Here is a 19,409-nt window from a genome sequence, read left to right as displayed (position 1 = left end):
TATATATATATATAGATGTCATATATGAGAACGACGACGTGTGGCTGAGAGGCATGATTTCTAATAACCTCCAACAATTCCAACGTCTCGTCAGCTGCGGGGTCAAGCATCTCCCCTTTCGTCATCCAGGCCACCCAGATCTCGGATAGATTCCAAATCAAATCGATTTGGAGGCAAGTCCCCTGGATCTAATCGTTTCTTTTTATACCAGAAGAAACTAATGCGTTCATCGTATGTGTGACGAGGCATGCTGGTTCAACCGCACGAGAATGGGGCATGCGGATTGTCAATTCTTATCAATTCATCTACCATTAAAGAAAGCGTCTGCTTGCTATGCATTATCCAAGGTAGCTCGTCGAGTCCTTCCATGTAGTTCAAATCCGTCTATGACCATTGTAAACGCTTCTCTGCCAGGATATCCAGTAGGTCTCGTATTAAGTCTCGTCAACGCCATGCAAAAATGATTCCCCCTTCTCTTTGTGTCTCTTCCTCTTGCTTCTTTCTTGTTTCTCTTTCTTTTGTATGTAAAAGTAATCAAATCAGAAAACGCCAGCCATCCATCAATTCCGTTCCATCACAGGTTAATCAAGTCAATCTCTGAAAAGTCCGGCGGGTATCTGCCGTACACCACGCGCACTTTGCTGTCCAGCGCAGTGCCCTCGTTGCTGATCCAGATGTGCTCACTATAGTTGCGGGTTCGGCGCACCTCGTCGTCGCTGATGCCCAAATCATCTCGAGGAATCCAGACAACGGGCCGGCGCGCTCGCAGCGCAGAGTGCAGGAAGGCATGACGAACCAGGACATCCCTCTCCTCAGGGGTCAAGTCCTCGATTTCGTCGTGGATCCCTCCGTACAGCGCTTCTCCTATGGCGCGTTGTGCTTCGAGATCCTTGCTTCGCTGCTTTCGTCGGTACTCGGCGGCCCGAGAGTCGTTATCCATCAAGGCCAGCTTTCGGAGCTGGTTGCCCCCGTCTTTGGCCCAAGACCCGACTTGCTTTCCGCCTCCCTTGGCCCAAGATCCCACCTTCTTCACAGGGTTCGCGATGCGCGCAACACCTCCCTTTGACTTTTCGGGCTGGATGTTGCTCAGCTCAATGTCATCTCTGCTTTCCATCGAAGTGGAAGGTTTTTCAGCTGCACCCCGTTCCCTTCCGCCCTCTCCCGCATCTTCGTTGTCCTCGTTATCGGAGTCAGCGGTCAGTCCGAAGCGGCGATCTTGAGCCCGCTGGAACGCTTCATCGCGTAGCACAGCCTCGTCTTCAAAGGTAATGGGCAGATATCTGAAAAGAGGCGCAAACGACTTGTTCAGGAGGATTTGGTAGAGAATGGTCAGGATCAAGGACACGATCATGACGATGCCGTGTGGCGTGCAAGTGTGAGTGCCTGAGTCATCAACCACGATGAAGAACAACCCGGCCAGACACAGCTCCATGACATATATGCCCGTGAACGTCTGGTTGAGCGCTCGGGGGTACAGTACACCGCCGGTGTCGACCTCGAATCGAGTAACGTAGAGCATGGAATACCGCTGAGCAACCCAGAGGAGCCCAAAGGTGATGACGGCAAAGATGGAGATGAGCGGCGCAACAACGCTGTAGATGATGGCAATGCAGGCAAAGTTGGTGTAGACGGGGAAGAAGGTTCCCCAGTTGACGTCGTTCAGGTTCGTGTTACGAGCCCACTTGCTACGTGCGGTGTTGTCAAAGATGCGAGCCAGGATGAACCATACAAAGAGGGCTCCGATCTGGAGCAGAGTACCGGAACTGGTGGACATGGCCTGCAGAATCATGTAGGAGAAGAAGTAGTTGGCGGCTTTCGGTAGGTTTGTCGCCAGGAGGTCCAGCACGGCCTTGACCGAGTCGAGCTCGGTAATGTTGTCCACCAGCTTGTCGATGGATGCCGCAAAGAACGACGCAATGGACACAATGAGGAAGACTTGGACGAAGAGAAAGGCAAAGTAAAAGACCTGCACGAACTCCGCCTTTTGCGCTCCCGTCTTGGCGCCCTTAATCTCGCCCAGGATACTCAGAATCCTTGGCACAAGGAAGAGGAGCAGAGCGAGCACGGCGGCAGGGAGAACACCTGCAACAGCCTTGGCCGCATTCTCAAGAGCCTTGCTGTCCCTCAGGAAACCGAGCCAAGATGTCTGCTGGATAAGCTGATCCAACTGGCCCAAGGCTGCCGTCCAAGCAACGGGAATAGCCCACAGGAAAATCATGGCCAGCACCACGAGAGTAATCGCGCCGGTGCGAACCCACTCCTGCCACCACGAAAGAGCCATGTTGCCCCAGATAACGTCCCGAGGAGAAATCTCATTCACACGTGGCGCCATTTGTCTGGGGATGTGGTGGATGATGCTTTGGCACGCCATGTGGGCTGCCACCTGGTGGTTGAACTGGATAAAAGCCGAGTTCATCAGGGGGAACCGTTCGGGGTGCTTCTGGTCTTCCTCGATCTCCATATTCAGTCGAGCCAGCTCAGTCCTGCACCAGTAAATGGTATCAACCTTTTGGGTGATGAACGGGAGACCAGGCAGCCATGAGATCCCCCAGGGCGGCAGTCGGTGGGTAGGACGATCCTTCTTCTTAAGATACTTGGCCCACTCGGCCTCGGTCTCTTCCTCTTCCACCTTGTAGTCCTCGTTGAAGTAGACGGCCGGATAGTCGCCCGTCTCTTTAGCCTTTTCGCTCGTAAAGGGCAGAACTCCCTTGATGTTTTGCCACAGCGTCCTCTCCTCGGTGCCCTGCTTGCCCATGTAGTCGTCGCCCTCGTTCTGCTGAGGGACAGGAGAGGCGTAGCCGCCGGCGGGCGTCTTCCAAAACTGCCAAAATTTGGGTTCTTCCATGTTGTACATGTCGTCGATGTTGTCGAGCTTCCGGACCGTGTTTCCCTCTACCGTGGTCGGACCGTTCCCGCGAATAGCCCTGGTAGACCCGGCTGAGGCCGAAGACGGTCCCCGCGAATGTGTCTGCGCGCGATGGGCCGCAAATGAAGGATAGCCCTGGGGTTGAGCACCTCCGTCTTCTCCAGGCACAACTGATTTACGTGCCAGGCTCATGAAGCCATTGTTCGTCCCAAACTCGTCCATCTGGTCGCCAGCCTTGTTGAAGGCTCCCTTGATATTCTTCAGTACCGCCACGCTACTACCATCGGACATTTGGGATTTCCGGTCATCGTCGTCAGAGTCTGAGGAATTGGATGAGGATTCGTCGGATTCCTCTCGAACATTGGTGAGCTTGCGCAACTTTCGCTTGTGCTTGTCCTCGATCCGCGACTCTCGAACACTCTCGTCAACGGTGTGCGGGACGTGGTGCTGCTTGCCATCATTGGTCCCTTCGCCGCTATTGGCCATTCGCTTGGCCTCGGCATCTTCTTCGGCTTGACGAGTGGCCTTTTCCTTCTTTGACAGTCCTTTGCGTTGCTTCTTCTCCTCGGCATTTCGCCTCTTCAGCTGAACCTTCTTGGCCGCCCGGATGAGTTCAGTCTCAGCGGCTTCAAGCTGGGCGTGGATCTGCGTTCGGAGATTGACCTTGTCCAGGAGACTCGTCAGATCCCGATTGATCCAGATGTTCCGGATCCCGCCAGGGAAGACATCGAACAAGCCGGACAGCGCGTCCTCGCTCAGCCACTTGGAGGGGATGGAGTTGACCAGCACCGTCGTGGCGGAGGCCCGGAGTCGGTGCTCCGCGCTGGTCAGATAGTCTTGGCGAACTTTGATGTAGGCGCGCATCTCGAAGAAGAAGACACTGCAAACCCAGATGATGACGAGGAGCGCCATCAGCAGGTGAGCAGCGTAGCGGCTTGTCTCCGTCGCCTTGACATTGCCCCAGGCCAGGGTGTCCAGACCCGTAGGCACAAAGGCGGGATCGGTGCTGTCGGTGCTGTTGTTGCCCGAATCCGAATCGTTGGTGTTGCGGAAATCGATATTTTTACCGCGACCGCCCACGTAGTTGACGGGGATCAAGATGGGCATTACGATGGCGCAGATGGGGATGAAGATGATGAGGAGCGTTTTCAGGTATCGGAGAAAGAAGTAGGCGTCCAGCCCGCACTTGTTGATGACTTCTCGGTCATTGTACTTGATTAGGGCACTAATCAGCAGAAAGAAGTTGTTTGGAGGGGAGTCGGTTCGTTCGCGCTCGGGGACAAGATACGTCTTTGGCTTGCTACAGGACAAGTGCATCGTCAGCACGCATGGCATTGAGGCAGCGAGATGGTGGCTCGAGAGGTGCGAGCCATGTGGCAGGCTCTGTACTTACAAGACTCTTGCAAGTTTGTTTCTGAGGAGAACGAATAAGAAGAGCTGGACGAGAAAGATGATTACGGAGACCAAGATGGCCGTCAGGAAACTGACAATGCCGATGCCTTCGCTCTTCTGGCCGTCGCCTGCCTCCTGGGTATCTCTTCGCGCCAGAGACGCGGTCGCCATGATCACCCTGTGAGGCCATGGCTGATCGCCACCTAACGGAATTATCTCCATAGCTGGAGATCAGAAAGAAAGGCGCTCGCCGTGAGCAGAGGGGGAAGGAGTTGGTTCGCCCAACTTAGGGGTATCGGAAAACGTAATCAATGTTGGAAATGAAGGAATAGCAATAGCATCTGAACGAAGACAATGGATATGCGCAAGTCGAGCTCTGTAGGGCGTTGATGCGTCTGATTGCGCCCCTCTGGGGGCTTCGAAGGAGATTCGCTCGAGGAGGTCGAAGGAGAGACAAAGAAGCCGGCCGTGCTTCGCGATCAAAGGGGAGAAGGGCGAGGGGAAAAGGAGAAGGCGAGGCCGGCCAGGTGTGACAGTGGCAGTGTTCGTTGTCTGTTGTTCAGTGAAGCGGTGGAGGCAAGCAACAACCCGTCTGGTGGAGAAGTTTTTTTTCCCACACCTACTTGATAGCACGAAGCTTGGACGGTTCTGCAAAGTACAGCAGCACACGACAGAGGGAGAGGGAAACATGAGAACGGATGAATTGCACTATTTTACCGACAGCGAGGTTACACGATAAGGTCATGGTGCGATCCCTTGCCCTGTCAAATCCTTGTTTCTGGGCTCTTCGTCCTGGACGTCATCCGCGGCCGTGATTGGCGGCTGGTGGTTGCGAAGCGCGCATGTCCAAGACGGCCCACGAGAGACATCCATTATCGTCGCCATCAAGGGGATTGAGGGAGGGAAAAAAAAACAAGGATGTTCTTTGAGCGCTGGTGACATCAGAGGCGCTCAAAGGCCCCCCTCAGGCCCTGTCGCTAAGCAGCGGGTGCGGCATGGATCAGCGCGGGTACAGGCGCCAAATCCAAGCCTCAGTGAGCACCTTGATTCGCACAGAACGTCCGCAGGCGTCCCGAGGCGGGTTTCGAGGGGTTTCATTGGGGCAGATGCGCTGTTGGCTTCACGCTGCCTCAGCTGCAGCGCCCCACCCGCTGTCCAGTGGCTCAGGGCTTCTCACTGGCTCCCGTCGGATTGGGACTGCGCATGTACTTTGAGTGTTGTTCTGCTGCAGTTGGCGGCAATCAATTACGCGTACGGTTGTGCGAGGAAGAAGCAACACGCAGCTTTTCGCACAGAGGCTTCACTGAATCAACGCAAAGTCCGTCAGCACAAGGATTGGTTGGCAACACTAAGGGGCTAACGAGCAAACGGCGGTATGAGCTTCGGCGTGGTCAGTGATTGGGAGTGGATTCGCTCTGTCTCTGGTCTGCGCTTGGCGTTGTGGCGCAACGTGGAGCAGGTACTCCGGGGTAATTATTGCAGGCGGAAGACTTCACAAGGATCGAAGCCCTCGGGAAACATCCATCTCTACCCAAGGTACGGTGGCCTTCATTGACGTAAAGGTATGGCGCAGTCAAGAACGCGCTAAACGTCCGCAAACAGGACAATGTCTGTCTTAATAAAAGGTGAACACGTAGCAGACGCACATCTAACACACATTGAACAAGGAGGGATGGGTGGAATCGGCCTTTTTGCGGTGGCGACGTCAGCGAATCGGCCGAAGCTACTTGACAGTCAAAGAGCAGTCAGCCAGCAGTGTTTCCCCGGATTGGGCCTGAATACCAGAAATCCTGGAGTCGATCATCAAAAGGACATTCACCTGCACCCACGCACTACGACGCACAACGTCGCACTTAGGAGGCCACCAATGTCATAACCAACAGGCCATCGAGATATGTTAGGCGCACTACGCTGACGCCGACTATCACCTTATGTTAGATCGTGATCTGCTGCAGGGCAGTTCAAGTTGGTTTCCACCTTTTTACGTCTCTGATAGACCGATGCCATGTCTGTCTTATTTGCTTCAGTTGAAGGCTTCGGTGCGTGCCGAACACGATTCCCCACTGCATTGACAGAGAGCACAGTACTGTACGAGTACAAAACACCAATGATCCAACCTCCAAGTCGGCCTTGATCAATGTACTTGTGATTCGGGGACTCTATCCGCAACGGTCACTCTTTTAGGCTTCGCATTCCGAAGATTTGACTTCTAGAATTTTCTATATCCTGGTTCCTTCGAACCAAGTCGGAAGGCGTTATCACACTGCATTACTTGACGTCCTTTGTCTCACCTTTCTTTTCATTGACGTAATCACACCAGTTCTTGACTCTGGGAAGCAGTTGGACGTTCGGAATCCCTTGCGCCTCCCGTCTGGTTTTTCGGTAGCAGTCTCGCAAGATTCTCCTTCTCTCTCTAAAACATCGTCTCTCATCTTCGCTAAATCTTCTGAACCTGATGGGCTACCGCGATCACGGAGTACAGCTGTGTTTTGAAACTTTGATCAAAGCGCCGATCTGACTAGAGCGTAAGTCTCTCTTCACTCATTGATCATTTATTGAGTCATATGAGGGACTGCTTGAATGGAAAGGGGTCGGCCCTACAAACCACTCTACATGCGCTTCATATCCTAATGACACACCCTAGCAAGATATAGTCCTAGATTCGTAAGAGCTTTCTCGATAGTGCATGAACCAGAGCTTTGAAAGGCGGATCTTGAGGTTACTGGTTCGTCGACATCGCCTGCTGAATCCCAACCGCTCTGACGGGCTCCAACATGAGACTGCACCACGGATATTTCCTATTCTAGCATAGAAGACAAGGGCTCCAAAGGCACGTAAGAGCCCTCCAGTTGTTGGCATTGATGGCGCTCCGTCAGGGTCAACATCTCAGCGATGGCCTCAAGCCATCCTCGCTTCGTCATGATGTCACGTATGCACCCCTTGTGCTTCCACGATGTGGTGAAAGGATTGGACACCATAAGCCCACTGATGAAGTTGTACACTGTGCCATGTGGAATAAACTCGCAATTTTCCACCATCTCCAGGGCTAAAAGAACCCACTCGATTCATCTACGGGAAAGGGCATACCTTTCCCCCCAATGGGTTCACTGCCAACGCAAATGGAACGTTTATCGAGAACGGCATCCTCTTACCGACTTTGGACACTTGCTTTCCTCCCAGGGTAGCACCGGTTAACATCTGTTGCCGGGCACATTAGACCAGCCGCTGCTTGACATAGAGACTACATGTATACAGACGGCTTTTTCCATTCCTATCGGACGAACGCTAAAGGGGTGATTGTCTTGCAATTGAACATGAACATTGTGGCTTCATGAGGTGTGCCTCTTTACATATATCCCGCCCTCAACTGTAGCATCACTGGCTGATATGCGTACATGAAGCGCGTCCGATCACGCAGCCCACTGAGGCGCGCTAGAAGGAGCTCCTGACTTGTTCAAACCAACGCTGGTTCTTCAGGGGTGCAACGATAAAGTCGCCAACCGTGATAAACTAGTCGAGATGTACCTTATAAGACGTTTAGCGCATCGGTCAAGAAGGAGTAAGCTTGCTCAGGCCGCCGCCAGCAGTATGCTACACGTTGGCATTCAGGGACGGGGTACAGGGCATTCACATTGACCATATGTATCGTACCTTAATGTAGTGACAGCATGAGCATCCATAGATCTACCTTGGTATCTCGTAGCTCCCTGTTGATCCTGATACGTGAAAGACCGAATCTCAAGACGCGGGATAAGCATAACAGGGTGAATCAATGCATCAATACAAGTACATCCTTCTTGCACCTAAACGCCCATGACCGTAACCTGGGTCTGCCGTCAAACTCCCATCAATTCCGGATTCGCCCGTGGAGTGTGATACGCAAGCCTATGTATGCATGATCAACATCCCGCGGAAAGTAGTTCGACGTTTGCCGCGAAGCCAAGGGTAGGGTAGAACGAGAGTACATGCAGCTTACTTTGCGATTCTTCCCCGCCCATTAGCACAATAAGCAGTCTAGACAGCAACAGCATGCTGTACCAAGAGCCAGGCCACCAAGGAGGCCGCTCGTCGTTCCACCGGAACGCCTGTCTCCATAATACCCCTGAGGAGGATACTGTCCGTATTGACCTTGAGCATATTGACCTTGGGCGTATTGGCCTTGAGGCCACTGGCTGTAGCCACTGGGATACTGTCCTTGATAGTAACCTTGTTGCTGGTTAAAGTATCCCATTTGCGGCCCCGGCTGGTAATAGGCTTGCTGTTGACCCTGCGGAGTTTGGAAACCCCGTTGATAGTTGCTGGGCTGGCCCTGCTGTTGGTAGCCCCCGTAGCCTCCGTATCCCCCGTACGCGGCCTCGGGGACTCGGGGTGGCTCTTCGTAGGCTGGGGGATTCTCCCCTCTGTTGTTATTCTTTGGTGCCATGATTCTACCGCCTAAACGATGTTGCGAATGGCCAGTGACAACGAGAGAAAGATGTCAAAACGAGTGAAGCAGACACAACACTTCAGGATGTAGTTTTGATGAAAGCAAAGGAGAGGCAGTGAGGGGAATGGGAAAAGGAAATCCGGACAGCGCGTGATCCAAGCCAGGGGACATTGGGGCGAAGTTTAAGCTCTCGTCATGGCCACCTTCCAAGCACTTACGCACGCAGACGACGGAACGCCACATGCGATTACGACAAGCCTTCGGGTATTCGGCGTGGACGGAGGGACGACTCTCGGAGAGCGGCGCTTCTTTTGGGCTTGCCTAAGACGAGGAGGTTCAAACACGATTCCATATTAGTAGTTATGACTAGCTCTTCAGGCAGCGCCATCAAGCCACAAGCTAGGTACTCAGGTCTGTCTGGATACATGTATGGAAGGATCCGAACGCTCGCCTGAAGTGCGCTGCTGCATCTAGGGTATCCGGACGAGCTGCAGTGATGAAGAGGCGCCTGAAGCGATAAGATAGCATCACGTGATGGTAATCACCGCCACATGTGGCTGCTCCACCAGAAATTGCAAACCGCACCAAAGTTGAGAAATTCGCTGGATTGCTTCGAGTGGAAAACCCCACGCTCACCATCGCCCCTTGTACAATCGCTCCTCGCGACGCAGCGCACGTCGACAATCACTGCAGGGCAGATTCGGGACCTTTTTGAATCCAGCGATCCATAGCTACCAGCAACCATGGCTACCACCGCGCCGCCCAAGGCCAAGTGAGCTGACCATCACCACCCCCAAAACTTCACATCTTCGCCCTGCAAGGCTCGCTAACCCCACCATTGCAAATTTCAAAAGGCACGATTGGGCCGACGACGACGACATCGAGGAGACCTCCTCCGAACTGCCGCCTCCCCAGACCATCTCTAACAAGGATGGCACCAAGACGATCATCACATACCGATACAACGACCAGGGCCAGAAGGTCAAGACGACTCGCCGTGTCCGCTACATCACCCAAACCGAGACAGTCAACCCCCGCGTCGCCGCCCGGAAAACGTGGCCCAAGTTCGGCCTGAGCGCAAAGGACCCCCCGGGCCCTGCTCCCGACACCACCTCCGTCGGCGAGAACATCATCTTCCGCCCCAGCGTCTCGTGGCGCAAGGATGCCAAGGAGGAGGGCGCCGACGCCAACGCCCAGGCCATGAAGGACAAGCTCAAGGACAAGAAGGTCAAGTGCCGTATCTGCAACGGCGAGCACTTTACAGCCAGATGTCCTTACAAGGACACCATGGCCCCTGTTGGAGAGTCGACCGCCGCCGAGGCTCCCGCTGGTCTGGCAGACGATCTCGCGGCCGCTGCTGGCGCTGCCGGCTCTGGAAAGAAGGGCTCCTACGTGCCGCCTGCTCTGCGTGGCGACCGCGGAGCCGGAGAGCGCATGGGCGGATCAAAGTACGGCGAGAGAGACGACTTTGCGACACTGCGTGTTACCAACGTATGCTTACCCTTTGACTATCCGAGTCAGGGACGGAGTGGCTTGCTAACGGTTATGTTTTTGTCAAACAGGTCTCAGAGATGGCGGAAGAACAAGAGCTGCGCGATATGTTCGAGCGTTTCGGTCGTGTCACCAGAGTCTTCCTCGCCAAGGATCGGGAAACTGGCATGGCCAAGGGCTTCGCCTTCATCAGCTTCGCAGACCACAGCGATGCCGTCACGGCATGCCAGAAGATGGACGGATTTGGTTTCAAGCATCTCATTCTCAGGGTGGAGTTTGCCAAGAAGGCTCAGTAAAGGAACAAAACTCCTTGGTTTTTCTTGTTGCGGGATGGTTAGGGAGATTTGGTAATGCATATGCTATGACTATTTGCCGAACAGCTGAAATTGTCACCTTGTTGCCTTTCTGGGGAGTGTCCCTCCTGCACTGATGCCTCTGCTGAGTGACTGACACCCGATGTAGAGTTGCCGTGGAGATGTGTCTTTGGACAAAAGTCTGAAATGGGTGGCGTTTGGAGGATGATCCCTGGGTTGAAGTCTGTCGTCTGGCTGGCGATTGTCTGCAACGGGACGCACGAGGTCGTTATCCGTAACTGAAAGAAGCAGGATATGACAACTTCGGATACTTTTGATATTAGATAAGGCTCGCTGATAAGTACAATGACTACAAGCTTCTGTTGACCGCAGGTAAAATGGAGAGGAAGACCGAGCTCATCATCCAGCATACCTGTCCAATTGCCTCTATGTACATACAGCTAAAATCTCGCTTGTGTGGTACGAAGCCCTCTCGAGCAATCCATACCTAGGTAGTGGAGCATCCATCTGTTGGGTCAATGTGGGGGGGAGACCAATCCAATCATCGTGAGCATCGCGAGCCAGGGTCACGACTTTCACATGTCTGAACTTTTGAAGCTGATGCATGTTGACTCCGTACATTAGCAACATTCGTCATTTTTGCTGGAGAAGTGGGCTCATGGTTCTGGTTTGCCCGGATACTTGGCAGCGCATGGACATCACGTTGTCGCATCCAATGGCGTCGATGCGAACGGGTGATTTCGCAGTAAGAATATTCGAGAATGCCTATGTTGTCCAGAGCCTCAGGGCACATCAATTCCAGTCGAATCCCACCTTTCACAACATCAGTTGCATTCATTGATGGATTGTCGCAGCACTCAATGCTTCCCCTCCCCCAGGTTCCCGGTTACTGTGCCTGCTTTAGCCGATGGATAATAGCCCAGCGTTTGCGTCAGGGGGCCTTCGGGGGCTCTGCCAACCCGTTCCAGTGGGTTTCCCCCCCACTACTGACAGACGATGGGCGGCCCTTCTAGTGGTGTTGAGGTGCGTGTCTCTCCACACTGGCATGTTGGCTTCGGTAGCTGCGGCGCCCCTTCCTAAAGCTGGGCAGAAGTCACAAGACCCTCCTCAGAGAAGCAGAAAGGAACCGTTTGAAGGCTTCTCACCTCAGATTTGTTTTTCTCTTCTTCATCAGTCTGTCAGCGAGCATCGCAGCGAACAACGGCCTTCAACAACGCCGCTCAACTCGCTTCCATAGAGACAGAGCGTCAACCGCTCGTCGTACCAACAGCACCAACCGCTCCCATCCAAGCGACAACTGCGGATCCCTAAGATTCTGCTGTCACTGCTGCTGCTACCTAGCCAGGACATTCATCTTCCGCGGTTCGATATTAGCCCCGAGATCAGCTCGCTTCTAGACCTGCGCATTGGTGGCTCCGCCCTGCAATCAACGAAACCCAAACAGAGCCCTGCCTGCAGCTGTTTCTCAACAAACGGTCCTCCCGCTCGTGATTGGGCCTTTCCGAGTGAACGCAGAGCGAGGGCCGGCCCAGCTAAATAGCCGCAAGCTCGCAACTCGCGCTCTTCTGCTTCTTCACACTCATTGAACCCTCACATTGTCCTTCAACCTTCTTGCCAATCCAGGCTCGGCTTGGACGATATTCAACTCCGTCCACCATGACTTCGGCCGCCGACGTCTCGGCCGGAGGTGCTGAGCTGCGGCACCGCCAGGTTCACGAGCAATCATCAGACGCAAGTGATAGCACCAATCCCGGCCCTACGGTGCCAATTGAGTCGTCTACGGCTGCCCAGGATGCCCAAGATGGAGGCGTCGATAAGCCAAAGAAGACGTTCGGCCGTACACCGGATGGCACAGGTGAGTGATGCAGTCGAGATCCTTAATTCCCCGTTTGGGCTCACATAAGCCCGGCATGAAGCTGACCACAGTGCCTGGTGGGTTTAGTATTCGTCGTGCCGACCACGCATGACATGGTTTCACAGCTCCTTGACCCGCGACAGCCAAAGAACCTTTCGGACGCTATTGTGCTGGCTATTCTAGCATTGCACATTCTAGCAGCCTATGTCCTGCCGGCTGGGTACAAGCGTCCTGTGTTCGCGGCCCTCTTCCTCTTCTGGAGAGCCTGCTACAATGTCGGCATTGGATACCTGCTGCACGTACAGTCTCATCACCGGCGCCTCATTACCTGGGCCAAGCGATGGAAACTATTCGAGAACCCGAGCACTGGGAAGAATCCTCGCCCATGGTTATACAAACTGCTCAAGCGGGAGCTCGAGGCCAAGATTCCCCAGGACTATGAGTTCGAGAAAGCCCCCATCGAGTACAACACATGGCTCGTTTTCCGAAGGGTCGTCGACCTGATCCTGATGTGCGATTTTGTTTCATACTGTCTGTTCGCCATCGTCTGCGGCCACACTCCAAAGGGCGAGAGTTTGCTCATTGGGAGCTCCCGCTGGCTTCTCGGCACTGCGCTAGTCGGGTTCAATCTCTGGGTCAAGTTGGATGCTCATCGTGTTGTCAAGGATTTTGCATGGTATTGGGGTGACTTCTTCTACCTCATCGACCAGGATCTCACATTCGACGGTGTCTTTGAGATGGCTCCCCATCCCATGTACTCGATTGGTTATGCTGGCTATTACGGTATATCGATGATGGCGGCAAGCTACGAGGTGCTCTTCATCTCCATCCTTGCCCACCTTGCCCAGTTTGCGTTCCTTGTAACGGTGGAGAACCCTCACATTGACAAAATTTACAATCCTCCGGCCCCGAGAGAAAAGTCTAGGCCTCGAAGTCCGGTTGATTCCACTGTGGCCTTTGACCTTTCTGCCGAGGCTCCTTACTCAGGATCAACAGCCATATCGCAGAAGGATCTTCCAGAGCCTGTACACAATCTCGTCGGCCTCAGAAATATTGATCTCTTCCGAGTGCCTGATTGCGTGGTCGTCATTCTCCCAATCTACGTTGCGGCCCTGGTTTTGGCGACGCCGGCAACACCCACATGGAATGCAATCTTCGTCGCCCATGCCCTTGCGTGGCGGGTATGGTACCACGCTGGCCTCGGCTTCTTGTTGGATCAACAGTCCAAGTCAAAGATGTGGACTCGCCATTTCCTCAAATACGGCGAGAGTGCTGGCGAGGCCTGGCGCCAGTGGAAAGGCATGTACCACATCAGCATGGTCATGTGCAACACGTCCTTCATCGCCGCTTGCTGGAAGATGTACAATATGCCTGAAGACTGGGGCTATGGCTTGGCCCTCTTCAAGCACGTGCTGGGCGCTGCGCTGATTGCTCTGCAACTATGGACGGCTTTCAGCGTATACGAGTCTCTTGGCGAATTTGGCTGGTTCTGCGGCGACTTCTTTTTTGACCACGAAGCCAAGCTGACCTACACCTCCATCTATCGATTCCTCAACAACCCCGAAAGGGTTTTTGGAACGGCTGGCATTTGGGGTGCTGCTCTCATCACTTGGAGCCGAGCCATCTTCATCATCGCCCTGGTTACGCAAATCCTCAATGTCATGGTGATTGCGTTCGTCGAGCGACCCCACATGCAGAAGATCTACGGAAGAAGCATGCGCCAGGAGGCGGGCCTTACCAAGTTCATCAAACGATCATTGCCTCCGCCAGTCAAGGTATGGCAGGAAAGCGTCGACAAAGTCCTGGATGACACGACGCACTTTGTCGAAGAATTCCTGGACAGCGCCCGCCCCAAGTTCAGTTCGGGCGTCAAAACCATTGTTCGGGATACCACCGCTCTTTTCAACGTAGCGCCCGCCCGTCTCACGATTACGAGAATCGCCCCTGACCTCGCAGGACTGGATCCCAAGCACTACTCACTCGCCATTGAGGGAACGCAGTCTCTCCAGTCGGCTGTTGATGAGAGGGCCACGGGCAAAGAGAGCTTCTCGGGCCGCTTTCCTAAGCTTATTAAGACCAAGACTTTCGAATACGGCGCACCTCTCCGGGTCAAGTGGCGAGCCCCGGCAAACCACAGCAAGGAAGACTGGATTGGCCTGTACATGGTCACGGACAATCGCTCTCGAGAGACGACGGAAGTCTCTTCACTCGGAAGATGGACACCCACATGCACTGGCGCCTACGATGCCTCGACGGCAGAGACCAGCATTACTGTTCAAGAGCATCCCGTCCCTAAATCCGATCCTTCAGACCCTGACATGGTGGAGGGTGAGGTTGTTTTCCAAGGAGACAAGCTGTGGTGGACGCAAGGTGTCTTCGAGTTCAGATACCACCACGATGGACGCCACACTGTCATGAGCATCTCGGAGCCGTTTGAGATCCGCATCAGCAAGTTCACCGAAGACGACGTCGATGCTGATGTCCGTACCAAGGCCGTGCTTGCCAAGGCTGTCGAATCGGCTCTTTTGCCCATTGTCCAAAACTGCTTGGACCGCGACGATGACATTGCGCCAAGCACCGTGGATGAAGGTTTCGGTAGCCATGTAGAGCGAGATGGCAAGTATGCAAAGAGGATCGTCTATGCCATCCGGGAGATGTTTGGTGTAGAGTTTGCACCGGCTGTCGTCCTTGCTGACCGCAGCGTAAGGAAGTTGGCGTGGAGAATCTGCAACGCCAAGGAGGTTTTGGTAAGTCACTTTGCTCACCTTTTCATATGTCGATTACCGCCAGATCCAACTAACATGGTTCGCTTTCTTTAGGCACCGTACAGCATGTCCCATTCAAAGGGTACCGCGACCCCAGCAAACGAAGATATGTCGAAATAATGATGGATTTCTTGCACGTTCATGTCCTTGATGTCAGGATATAGAGGTAGAGGTGGCGCAAGATGGTCAGAAGTTATGATACCAAGGAAGGCGTCTGGGATATGCGTCTAGGGAATACATAGATGTCAAAACAATCTGTTTGATACCCCCTCTTACCAGGTTCTGTATTCATCATGTGCTTGATGGGAGCTGAGGCCATCTATGATGATCGAAGATTGGCGGAAGTTCTTTGGCAAAGGGCGTCGATGCGATGCCAGCTGTCACCGCTCCCCCACAGAACTGTGTGCCTTGCATGAGGACGGCTATTCGGAAGGCTTTGGCCGAGGCGATATTCAACGATGAATCGCTGAGTGGGGGTCAGTGGCTTGGATACAGGAGTTACCCTCGATGGATGAAGATCTGTCGAAAGAAGGATTGCGAATGAAGGGACCTCACAAACTTATATAGACACCACTCGAGGATCGAAGATTAGCTGGATGGTTCAGAGACGTTAAAAGGGGATCCCGAAGAGTCTTCCTTGCCGTAAATAACGTGATTTTTTGCTTAACTCGGATCAGATTGGGGCGTATGTATGTACCTATGTTACTCCATACGACGAACGAGATCTGGATGGGAGCGCTGGCCGGGGGGTGAGGCGGGCGGTAGTGCTGGGGACAAGGCCCGGATGCGGGATGCTGAAGCTGCGGCGGTGACGGGATAGTTTGGTGGAATCGCGAGGTTTCGATGGCTTCTCTATGCCCCCTTCTTGGGTTATGTTCGATGTTTTCGCTGGGAGATGTTGGTATGGCGACGTGAGATGATGTTGCGGACTTTCTGTATATCTGTATTCCAGTCAACGACCACCTGTGCGGCAGAGTACATACTATCAATCCTACCTTGGATATCACGGTAATGTATCATGGAAGATGTGCACGACATTCAGATTGAGGGAGGCATCTCCCATGGCAGGTAATTCTCGTCGTCTTGATACTAGCTGTGAATGCTAGTAAGACGGATGTAGCCACAGAAACCGAGCTGAGAGTCGATTTGCGTCCTCCATCTGTCCACCATCGAGTCGAAACTCCCGTTCTCCGCAACGGCTGACGAGAGCTCTGGCCTTGTATCAGCCATTGCCCTGAAACAGCACCTCATCAATTGGCATACGACAGCAGTGTTGATGAACTTCCGGTAGGTCGTTCCAAAGTGCTACGTAGCATGGCATCCAAACCAAGAGCACGTCTTGGACGTTATGGCCAATTCAATGCTAGTAGGCGTCCTCATATCCCACAATGAAAGAAAAGACAAGAGGGAAAGGGTTGCTTCAGACCCCCAAATTCCCCGCCCCCCACCTTGTCAGCAGCTTCACGGGTTCTACTAAAAGCATAGCAGACGAACCCCAAGCTGACTCCTTTCCCTCCTGCCCATATAGGCAGGCGATGTCACTGTAGCAATGCCGTCGTGTCGATTTACCCAGTGTTAGCACTCGTCATCGCAGAGCTTGCTTCCCTTTTTCGAATCTGGCCTTACGGATGTTCCGATGATACTACCTGCACTGCAGTCATGGCCTGTCGCACGCAGGGAGCTTGTTCAAGCTGCCAGGGACAAGATCTGCGGTGTAAAGTCTGACGGGTTATTGGGGTCAAAAGCCGCGCAGCAATTGGTGGGTTGATGTGTTGCAACCTCATCGCCCTGTTTTGCTCGTTGGAGAAGCTCGATGCCGATCGCATAAATAGCAAAGAATATTGCCTGAATCATGTCTCACTTACTTTTTGTCTCTCCCTTCTTCTCTTGTGTTGCTCAACTAACGGCCTCGGTTTCTCCTTGACAACTCATCCATTGCCCTCCTCGTGCCATCACAGCACCGTCTTGCACAATGCCCAGCCGCCGCAACCTTCAGAAGAGCCTCGTCTCGACCCTGCTCTGCGCCGGCAATCTCGCCTCTGCCAGCCTTGTCTATGTCTCTTCCTACTCTCAGACCGTGACGACGCTCAATTACACCCATGGCCAGAACACGGGCATCCAGAAGCTGAACCCCGTGGCCGTGTCTCAGGGCTGCTCCGACAACCCTTCGTGGCTGACCCTCGACGCCACCGACTCGATTCTGTACTGCATCAATGAGGGCCTGAACACACCCAACGGTGCGCTCACTGCCTTCAAGACGAGCGCCAGTGGTTCTCTGCAGCAGCTGGGCCAGAGCAGCACGCCCAATGGCCCTGTGAGCGGCGTTGTGTTCGGCAACAACCGCCATGGCTTGGCCTTGGCTCACTAGTAAGTGCATCAGTGCCATGGTTCCCATACTTCAGAGTGAATGGTTGAACCTGACGATGTCTACTTTACCTGCAGCGGCGGCTCCGCCTTCACCACCTGGGACGTCTCCAATCCCAACAGCCTCAAGCTTCTCCAGACCAAGACCTACAAGCTGACTGGTCCTCCCGCTCGCCCCGACCGCCAAGATGCGCCTCACCCTCACGAGGCCGTTCTCGATCCCACGGGCAAGTTCCTGCTCGTTCCTGATTTGGGCATGGACCTCATCCACCTGTACTCCTTCGACCCAAACACATTGGCTCTCAAGGATATTACGCCGCTCAGCGTCAAGCCCGGCTCGGGCCCTCGACACCTTACCTTTGTCGTCAAGGGCATCAAGACCTTTGCCTATCTCGTCACTGAGCTGGGCAACACCATTATTGGATACGATGTGACGTATCCTAACGGTCAGATCAAGCTGTCTGAGATCTTCAATATTCCCAGCCACGGCGCGGGCCCGGCTGAACCCAGCAGTTACGCCGCTGCTGAGGTTGTCGTTTCTGTAAGTCCAATGGCTCTCATATGGGATACTTCCGTCTTTCCAAGACATCAAGCTGACATGTGTATGCCAGCCCGACTCAAACTACCTCATTGTCTCCTCCCGAGCCGAAAACAGTACCTCCATCCCCGACTTCGACGACCCTTCCCGCGTCATCCCATCCGACCCTCTGATCAACTTCAGGATTAACCCGACAACCGGCCAGCTCCAGCTTCTGCAAGTAGTCCCCGCCGGTGGCCAGTTCCCACGCCAGTTTTCCATTAACAAGGAGGGCAACCTGCTTGCCGTCGGTCTGCAGGATGATGGCCGTGTCGTTTTTGTTGATCGTTCCCCCGAGACTGGCCTCCTCGGTGGTTTTGTTGCGTATGCAGATATCGAGGGCCAGATCACCGCGGCTATCTTTGACCAGAAATAGACGAGGTCAATGTTGGCTCCGAGCTTTCTCTGTGACTTGAAAGTCTATGATTCTAGTTGAAGTTCAAGCTGTATATATGACGAAAATTACAATCAATGCTGTAGTGTCAAAGAGGGATTGCCCTACCTTTCAAGGATTGTCACCAAGTGTTGCTTTGAAACATCGTCCTACAACCAAACTGCATGTATATCTTCGCTTTCGAGAAAGTCAACTGTCTCCATCTGACAGTTGTATCCCGCGTTTCGCGAACAAACATCAGAGCTGGTATCAGTCACGACGCCAGTAACATATTGTAGTCTATGAAACATCGATTGGTTACACTGCAACGCCTTCTAAAAATGCACAAGCACTTCTGTATCAGCCGTGAAACGACGTTTGCCTGCACGTGTCCGAAGCACTACTGCATCTTTGCGTAGACAGACAGACAGGCACAAGTGCATGCACGGCGGGTATGCCACTGTATTTGCACATTAGTAGGTATAAACTACATCGATGTTGGTATGTTTGCAAATTGCGTCTTTTGTGAGTGATTCTGGCGGCGAAAGACAGTGTGATTCGGCCCGACCCACCAGTTGTTATTGTTGCAAACGTGATGCTCGAGGTCAAGGGTGAGATGGTTCGTTGCGATACAGTAACTGTTTGGATAAAGTCGGTTTGATCACTTTTTCGTCAGTATGGCCTAAACCGGTCTAGAGGTCACCTCTGCTTGTCCTCGGGGTTGGCTTTGGGGTCGTGGAGAAGGGTGCCGGGTGGCGTCTTGCAGATTTTACCGTATCTGGAAGTGTACGGCTTGAGGGTGTACTCTGGCAATGCTACCCCCAGCTGCAGCCCGCTAATAGACGCTCAACTTCGTAAGGCCATTGAGCTAACAGAAGCTCGCAGAGCGGGCCAAGGTCAGAAGTTCTCACTATCTTCTCATCATCGGAATCTTCCATTCTGAGAAACTAGCTTCACCATCATCGCCGTGCCGTGGGCGCAATATC

At 53.5% G+C, this 19,409-nt stretch overlaps 5 protein-coding genes across 5 annotated transcripts; 3 read left to right on the top strand and 2 right to left on the bottom strand.

Moving 5' to 3' along the window:
• Positions 1 to 574: 574 nt before the first annotated feature.
• CCMA1212_004496 (Uncharacterized protein) lies at positions 575 to 4,482 on the bottom strand (the record flags this gene model as incomplete). The annotated part of the gene is made up of 2 exons (XM_073701795.1): positions 4,260 to 4,482; positions 575 to 4,166 (listed from the first exon to the last, which is right to left on the bottom strand). Exons 1-2 carry the CDS (start codon positions 4,478 to 4,480, stop codon positions 575 to 577), a joined length of 3,813 nt encoding a protein of 1,270 aa, XP_073559809.1. The 5' UTR covers positions 4,481 to 4,482.
• Positions 4,483 to 8,255: 3,773 nt separating this feature from the next.
• Positions 8,256 to 8,681, bottom strand: CCMA1212_004495 (uncharacterized protein; the record flags this gene model as incomplete). The annotated part of the gene is made up of 1 exon (XM_073701794.1): positions 8,256 to 8,681. The coding sequence occupies one exon, from the start codon at positions 8,679 to 8,681 to the stop codon at positions 8,256 to 8,258; it is 426 nt and encodes a 141-aa protein (XP_073559810.1).
• A 646-nt stretch (positions 8,682 to 9,327) lies between these two features.
• Positions 9,328 to 10,471, top strand: CCMA1212_004494 (Eukaryotic translation initiation factor 3 subunit G; the record flags this gene model as incomplete). Its single annotated transcript, XM_073701793.1, has 3 exons — positions 9,328 to 9,456; positions 9,539 to 10,175; positions 10,247 to 10,471. The coding sequence occupies exons 1-3, from the start codon at positions 9,428 to 9,430 to the stop codon at positions 10,469 to 10,471; spliced, it is 891 nt and encodes a 296-aa protein (XP_073559811.1). The 5' UTR covers positions 9,328 to 9,427.
• Positions 10,472 to 12,045: 1,574 nt separating this feature from the next.
• Positions 12,046 to 15,229, top strand: CCMA1212_004493 (Phosphatidylethanolamine N-methyltransferase; the record flags this gene model as incomplete). The annotated part of the gene is made up of 3 exons (XM_073701792.1): positions 12,046 to 12,344; positions 12,432 to 15,091; positions 15,164 to 15,229. Coding segments are annotated over 3 exons (3,024 nt in total), but the record flags the coding sequence as incomplete, so codon positions are not given.
• A 1,852-nt stretch (positions 15,230 to 17,081) lies between these two features.
• CCMA1212_004492 (putative 6-phosphogluconolactonase) lies at positions 17,082 to 18,426 on the top strand (the record flags this gene model as incomplete). Its single annotated transcript, XM_073701791.1, has 3 exons — positions 17,082 to 17,476; positions 17,552 to 18,014; positions 18,085 to 18,426. 3 exons carry the CDS (start codon positions 17,082 to 17,084, stop codon positions 18,424 to 18,426), a joined length of 1,200 nt encoding a protein of 399 aa, XP_073559813.1.
• Positions 18,427 to 19,409: the final 983 nt, after the last annotated feature.

The sequence above is a fragment of the Trichoderma ghanense genome, assembly GCF_004382785.1.
Source record: "Trichoderma ghanense strain CCMA-1212 chromosome Unknown scaffold_4, whole genome shotgun sequence".
NCBI lineage: Eukaryota > Fungi > Ascomycota > Sordariomycetes > Hypocreales > Hypocreaceae > Trichoderma > Trichoderma ghanense.
The sequence above is the reverse complement of the archived record's forward strand: the minus strand, read 5'-3'. Positions and strand labels throughout refer to the sequence as shown.